We start from the raw sequence: 7829 nt of genomic DNA on the forward strand, positions 1-7829 counted from the left end.
CAGAGATCACCAGAGTTGGACCTGACATACAACATTTGAATGGATGTGATTTCCATGTTTGTGTCTGTTAAAAACCATGTTTTGTCCCTTGAAAACCAGATGAAGGATCTCAGTGGCCTTATATATTTAGAATTAATAGATTTTGCCATTTTAAATGGTGAAGTCATCGGCTTTTGTAAATAAAATTTGACTTCACATTTCAGACCTGAGCAAAGGTCTGATCAGCTAGGAAAAGTCATCATGGCTTTATATAAACCACATTCGATTTGTTTTGATACATGTGGAAAAAAGGCTAAATTGTGAGGAGGCAAGACATTTGATTTTAAAAACACAGTTTACATAATATACAAATGTACAAACCCTCTATGATCTAACAAAATCAGATGGCAACTCAACTGGGTTAATAATCTGCCTAAAAAATTGTGTGTGTAGGTGGTGGTACACAGAGAGAGAGCTGTTTTTCAATGCAACAACCTTCGTCCATAACTCAGAATGAAATGCATGAACACTCCACATCTCGTCTTCTCTGCTCTTCTTCCCTCTTCCACTCCATCCACCACTCCCACCATCTACTCTGATGACCATAAATAAAAACCTAGATAGGGCTGTCGGGTTCCAGGCTATACATCAACGTCTCACCACTTGCTAGAAAGTACCGGATCGAGGATCACACTCAGATGTGCCACCATTATGTCAGCTGCACAATTACTCATCTCTGCCCTCCTACTCTGGCTTTAACACAACTCATGTCATGTAATGGCAGCAACTACGCTGTCCAATTTTTGTTCCTAACTGTCCCACACCTTGCTGATTCTGTCGTTAGCCTTGTAACCTCCTGCCTGTCTCACCAGCTGCCCCTCCTTGGCTCATTAGTGTCTCTGAGCCTACAGTGGAAATCCTCTTGCCTTTTGGCAGATCATCTAAGCTACCCCAGTGTTCTTGTCGTTCCCTCTGTCACTATTTTTGTTTTGTTTTTTTTTTACTTCTCTGCCTTTCTGCTCTTATGTCCTGTCGGCTTGCCGTAGTTTGCCAAATTCTGCATTTGATTTGTGGTGATGCAAAAATTTAAGTACTCCATATTTTCTGTCACTTGTGTTATTTACATTATCTTTTCTTCTGATTCCATCCGTTTCTTGTAGTATTCTTCCTCCAGGAGGCTTTGTGGTGATTTGTGTTTGCCTGAATGCCATGTGGCCATAATAAATTATGACCTCAGCCCTTCCCCCTCTCTGCCACTGTCTTGTCTCTCTCCACAGTAACACAGATGTGCATACAGTGGCCTCTCTACTGAAGCTGTATCTCAGAGAGCTGCCGGAGCCCGTCATCCCCTTCCACAAGTATGATGAGTTCTTGGCATGCGCCAAGCTCCTTGGCAAGGATGATGAAATGGTAAGAAAGAGCACTTGATGAGTTTCTTTATACCTATATCGACCAACAAATTGACTTTCACACGCTAAATTTCTCTGTACGATGCTAAAAAGCTCTCACATAAATCTTCCAAAGTCACATAAATCTTCCAAAGTCCTTTTCTGTGGCATTAAAACTTGCCCCTCACTGCCCAGTCATCCATGGTCAGCTCTGCTGTCGTAACAGCGCCTTTGTTGTGCCTACATCTAAATAGGATTTCTCTCACACCATAAGGTACAATTAACAGCAGAGGACCAGTCTAAAGCTTCTGCACTGTGTCCAAGACATCTTTCCTCCATTTTCACTTAAGAGTCCAAGTTTGTGCCTTTGTGTGTGTGCACAGGTGTGGGCGTGTGCTTTTATGCAAGGCCAGAAATATGGTTTAATGCCTCAAGTGTAGATTAGAGCTGCCCTGTCTTTTAAGTCTCTTAGGACTTTGAGAACGTGTAGGAACACAGTAAGCAGAATCCCCAATATTTCTAATTCTAACATGATTTTGTTTGTTCTGCAGCTGTCAGGCCTGAATCAAAGCCTTACAAGTTTCAATTGTGCCTTTGGATTACCACTGGGTTTTTGTCCCCGATGAATGATGATACATAAACCATTTTGTTTAATTTTCTATTTGACACTTGGATTCTTATAGTCGTTAAGATCCTAACATAAGGCATTCCTCTGGTTAGGATACCTTTATATACATACCTCAGAAAGCGATGGAAATAATTTAATACTCATTGTTTGTAGATGACAAGTAATGAATCTTCGCTCTCATAAAAAGCTTTCAATTAATTTAATGAAACTTATCAGTGTTAATAAAAGGTTCTTCATCACATTTGTATGTGCTAAGTGTGCAACCACTACCACAAACACTTCTGGTTTATTTATGTTTATCTTTGCAGTTGTCAACACCCCTGGCTCTTTACACACTGTGTGCAAAGTTTTGGGTGTGACTGTTATATTTGCTGCTGTCAATTGCCCACAATTGATTACAACTCTTGGTCTGAAACTGATATGAATTATTGATCTGGATTGAACGGATGTCGCCTAAAAAGTGTCCCATCATCTGCAGGGTATGAAGGAGTTGAGAGGGCTTGTGGAAAGTCTACCTCCAGTGAACTACAACCTTCTCAAGTACATCTGCAGGTATTGCATTATTTGCTGAAAGTGAATAAAATTTCAAAGTGTGATCATTATTGAACAATGAAACACTGAAGATATTTTCCTTTTTGCCAGATTTCTAGATGAAGTACAGTCATATTCAGGAGTGAATAAAATGAGTGTTCAGAACTTGGCCACAGTCTTCGGGCCAAACATCTTGAGGCCAAAGGTTGAGGATCCAGTAGCCATTATGGAAGGTCAGTATTCAAGCCAGTCATGTACTGTACTTGTATATTGTTTTCTGATATTTTGTTTTAACATGGGACTTCTCTGAAATGATTTAAAGATAATGATGTGTGGTCTCATGTTGTCAGGTACTGTTCTGGTCCAGCAGCTCATGGCCGTTTTGATTGGCCGCCACGACGTGCTATTCCCTCAAAATGAGGACAGCCCCACAGCCCTCGAGCTCGTCAATAACAACAACATTGAACTACCGCGGCGACAAGCCACCACAACTACCTCCGCCATCGCCACAGTGTCTCAGAATGCAGAGAACAACAACACGCCAGGTGGTCCGACATTGTGTTTGGGAAACACCTGAGTCCCCTTCGCACCGGCAACACGTAGACAACAGTGGCTCCCCACGATCAGGAAGTCCTCGTAATGGTGTCGTAGGACGTTTTGACGTTGCCCGAAGTCCACCGCTGACTGTTAAAAAGAACCCGGCGTTCAATAAAGGCAGTGGGATTGTTACGAATGGGTCCTTCAGCTCCTCGCCTTCCTCAGATCCCAGTCAAGAAAAGAGCCAGACTCTGAGTGGAGGTGGGAGCTTACCGGTGCGGCGCAGTGGGACACTCAAAGGCTCAGGCACTAAAATGGGCACCAGTGGTGTGGCGAGTGGAAGCAGCACTGGAGGGAATGGGACTGGAGTTGTGCGAATGGGAATTTCAGGCACTGACGCGGTCACAGGGAGTCTGAACGGCCGCAATGGCCTCTGGGTACCAAATGGCTGCGTCACGTTACGGGTGAACAATAAATCGCGAGAATGCTCCAATGGGGAACAAACAACCAATCAGAATCGTCTCTCCACGTACGATAATGTCCAGTTAAACCACCAGAACCTGCAGCTACAGAACCAGATCACCAACACATGTCTGAACAGCAGCTGCGAGGACAAGCAGAGCGTAGACAGCGCCACCTGGTCCACCTCCTCCTGTGAAATCTCCCTTCCTGACAACTCCTACTTCCTGTCGATCCTCCACTACTACCTGCCCCGAGCAGGATTTCTATGGAGGTCATTTCGAAGACTTGGATGGACCAGCGCAGGATAATGAACCTCCACAGTCCAGTGGAGGAGGAGAGGGGGAGGGAAGAAGCAGCAACAGGGAAGGAGGAGGAGATGGAGCAGGGAGGAGCAGTCGGGGCACCAGCAGTAGTGATAATAGTGATGGTTTCCCTGTTGGCAATGGACCCGGCAGCCACAGCGCTCTGCACAGTTTAGTGGCCAGTCTTAAACAGGAGATGCACAAGCAGAAGACTGAGTATGAGGCCAGGATAAAGAGGTAGAGTCCCATTTGTGGAAAATAGTATTTTTCAATGACAGAAGGAAGTCGCTAAAGATAAATGAAGAGAAGAAATCAGATTTGTTAGCAGTTATTTTGATTACAACCTTGTGTTAAATACTGTGATAAACCATGAGAAACTAGTTTAAAATCAAATCACCCTTAAAGAAAATGTCTGACATTTCGTATAGAGACAGTTAGCTTAGCCTAGCATAAAGACTGAAGTGGGAACAGAACAGCCTGGTGCTGTTGAAAGGTGAATAAATTAGTCTACGAGCACCCCTAATGCCCACTGATTTGCTGGTTTGTTTAATTCATGCAATAATATAGTGTAGCTGTGGTTTTGCAGAGAATTATGTCATGACTTCAACCCAAGAAATAATCCAGCACATAAAACCACAAATTGTCATTTTTTTGTCCACTTCAGTTTTCATGCAAATCATATAGATGAGATATAACCTTAGTTAGTGAGCTTTAGAAGTGCTGTTGGGCAGATTGTGTAACCTTTGGACTGAGCCAGACTAACTGTTTCCCTCTGCCTCCGCTCTACAGAATATGCTAAACTAAGCTGCTGGCCCTGGGTTTGTATTTTGCATACTGCTGTAAGAGCGGTATCGATCCTCTCATCTAACTCTGGGCACAGAAGTGAATAAGTGAACTTCCCAAAAAGGCACACTATTCCTTAAAGGGTGACAGGAAGATGTGATTCTCAATTATGTTATTGTCTAAGTGTGGTACTACACTTTTTCTTTTTCACTCTTTTGGCAAAGTTTGACATCAAGTTTCACAGGGCACAGTGGCAAATACAGTAATGTACTTTCACATATTTTACATGCAATACAGTGGAAAGACACCTACACATGACTATAATTGCGAATGTGCTAAAATATTGCTGCATACAATTTAAACAGGACTGGATGTGGTGTGATAACCTTTCACAACAAAACAATTCATCACAAAATAATTACTTAGTCTGCAGTATGTAATTCATTAAGTTTATTGAAAATTAAAATGCAAATTGCAGCTGTTTCCCTCTTGTTTTGTCAATACAACCTCAGAGGACCTGTTGCCCGCTGAGTGACTGCCATTCCTTTTCCTAATCCTGCGTCAACCTTCTTTGCAGCTTGGAGCAGCGCAACCTGGAGCTGGAGACAGAAATGGTGAGCCTCCACGAGGAGCTGGATCAGGAGAGGAAGAAGTACACCATGTCGGAGATCAAGCTGCGCAACGCAGAGCGTGCCAAGGACGACGCCGAACGGCGGAATCAGATGCTGCAGAAGGAGATGGAGCAGTTTTTCTCCACGTTTAGTGACCTCACCGCAACTGGCAACGCCACAGCCACAGCCACCGACCCCCGCCGACCGGATCGTAACAATGCCATCTGGATACAGTGAGGGAAGCCCAGGAATGCGGGGCTGAGATTCTAGGGAAGACTGGAAATTGTTAATTATATGATGTGAACGTTACACGGGCTTCAGACAGGATTTGGCTGCTGTGTGTAGAGGGCAGGTTGGGAAGTTAAATTGCAAAGGTTAATGGCATGTTTTAATTTAAGAAATAAGGTGGTGTACTGCTAATGCTAGCCACCTGTGTAAATGTAGACATCACCTGGAGTGATGTCAGAATAATATTATCTGTAAATACAGCATAATTCAAACCATTTTCAGACACTCTCCAACCTTCTTAGAAACTAATGTGGTACTCATCTGACTTGGAAGTGCAGTAAAGGAACAGTACACCATAGTCGAAGATGATATACAGTACTACTGTTATTTTATATTAGCTCCTAGAGCCAGATAGGAAGGAGGGCAAAACATTTTAAAAGGTTGTAGTCAGCGAAAAAAATAAAAATACCAGCCTTGGACCTGAAAACAGCTGAAGACCATGTCAAAACTCCTCCCTACCATAATTCACTTTTAAAAACCAAAAAAAAAAAAAGAATCTTATTGTTCCATGTAATTCTGTATCTACTCATGTACATAGAGGGAAAACAATGCAGAAAAAACACAGCATCATCTGTATGTAAAGAGAAATGAGAGTAGTACTTAAATGTTTATCTGATATTTAAGCAAAGTTATCAATGTGTGATATTTTATATCAAGATTATTTTCCTTGCACTTACATGTTTGTTTAGTGTCTCAGCAAGGTGGTACTGAATGTTCCGTCGGTCAGTGCGTGTTATCATTTAAATTGGACAATATACTGTATATGTGCCTGTGCTTCTGTGCTGTTACATTTACCCCATGACCAAAAAAAAAAGAGCCTGTACTGTAAATATTTTATAGATAATCGTAGACACTACTTGTTTAGTCTGTACTGTGGTTTTGAGCATATTCAGATGGATATGGCACGTATTATAAATGGATATTGATTGACAAATGTTTTGTAGCTTGTAAAATAAATTTGCACGGTGACGACTTGCACGATGGGTCATTGGCGTAAACCCCAGATAAAATAAAAATATCTATCATGATTAGTAATTTCAGGTGACAAAACGCACTCTCCCCACTAAGAGATGTGTAGCTGGTGTCGTTGTATGGATGCTCCCTGGGGAGTTTATAGTCTGCGTCTGAGCATACGAGATACCAGTTTTAAAAATACTTCCCTCTAGTCTTCTGACAATTTATTCACCTGACGCAGCTGGTTTTCATCCTGACCTAGCACAAGATGACAAGCTGCATGTACAACACAAAGTTGTGCTTTTGGGTCGTAACTGTGAAAAAAAGGGGATTACAGCATCAAGTGTGTCAACACACTTGACATAAACAGCCTGGTTGCTAAATTCAGTAGCAAGTAGTGTGCGCATGATGGTGCATGGAGTCCACGAGGGTCGCTGTACAACAAGTGAATGTCTATAAAGTGACTGCATAATGATGAAGTCTTCACAAGTGTATTTGTTTAGCTTTAAACCAAATGTCTACACATTATGTGGATTTGCTAATGGGTACAAAACAGGACGCATCTGAGTACAGACCAGGACTGGACTTCTGGAAGTTTATGTGTGTGTGTGTGTGTGTGTGTGTGTGTGCACAGGCCTGCTGCTGGCTACTTTTTCCTCTGGAGACCAGGTCCCATTTAAACCTGCTGCTGGACATTGCAGGACATCTGGAATGTGCACACGGACGGAGGGGAAAAAAGTGCCTGAACAACTGAAGGAGGGAGGGGAGCCTGTGCTTCTCATTTTGCACCCTTCACCGGGAAATAATAGGCTTAAGCCAAGTTGACAGTGTCACCTCATTCTGTGAATTCCACACAAAGAGAGCAGATTACGGACACAGCAAGAGGGAGAGGAGGGCTGGGCTGGTGGAATATTTTCATGACATGATACTTGATACACAAAGGAACTTTGAAAAATGACTTAATATGAATAAAGGTGCATTTTCATGTGAGTCTCCTATTGTTATTTTCTTTTTTGAGTGTGCCTTTTAAGGGTGAAACTGGTATGTATTCAACATTTAGAAGTTACAGAATTTGGTCCCACATTCACACAATTAGGGCCTCACTAATGACTTACAAGAGAAAAATGCTCAGCACATGTTACCAGAGCTCAAATGCCCAAAATTCAGTTTAAGATTATATGAAACAGAATTGCAGCAAATTCTCACATTTGAGAAAGGGAAAGAAAGAAATTTTTATCATAAATGTTGTAGGTTCATTTTCATGTGGATTCTGTCTAAGTATTTAGCTGAGACAAAAACATTTACATTTATGAGGACCTGTACATTTTCATGGCTAAAACACAAAAAAGCAGCTTAACAGAATTGT

General features: G+C 42.2%; 1 protein-coding gene across 1 annotated transcript in view; it reads left to right on the forward strand.

Annotated features, from left to right (window-relative positions):
• arhgap24 (Rho GTPase activating protein 24) overlaps positions 1–7453 on the forward strand; it is a 66847-nt gene extending 59394 nt beyond the window's left edge. The window contains 7 exon segments of the mRNA XM_018662468.2: positions 1257–1389; positions 2474–2547; positions 2638–2759; positions 2877–3081; positions 3083–3743; positions 3745–4064; positions 5188–7453. Coding sequence (XP_018517984.1) covers positions 1257–1389; positions 2474–2547; positions 2638–2759; positions 2877–3081; positions 3083–3743; positions 3745–4064; positions 5188–5458 — 1786 coding nt within the window. The 3' untranslated portion in view covers positions 5459–7453.
• Positions 7454–7829: the final 376 nt, after the last annotated feature.

Source organism: Lates calcarifer, linkage group LG9, assembly GCF_001640805.2.
Source record: "Lates calcarifer isolate ASB-BC8 linkage group LG9, TLL_Latcal_v3, whole genome shotgun sequence".
Taxonomy (NCBI): Eukaryota; Metazoa; Chordata; class Actinopteri; family Centropomidae; genus Lates; species Lates calcarifer.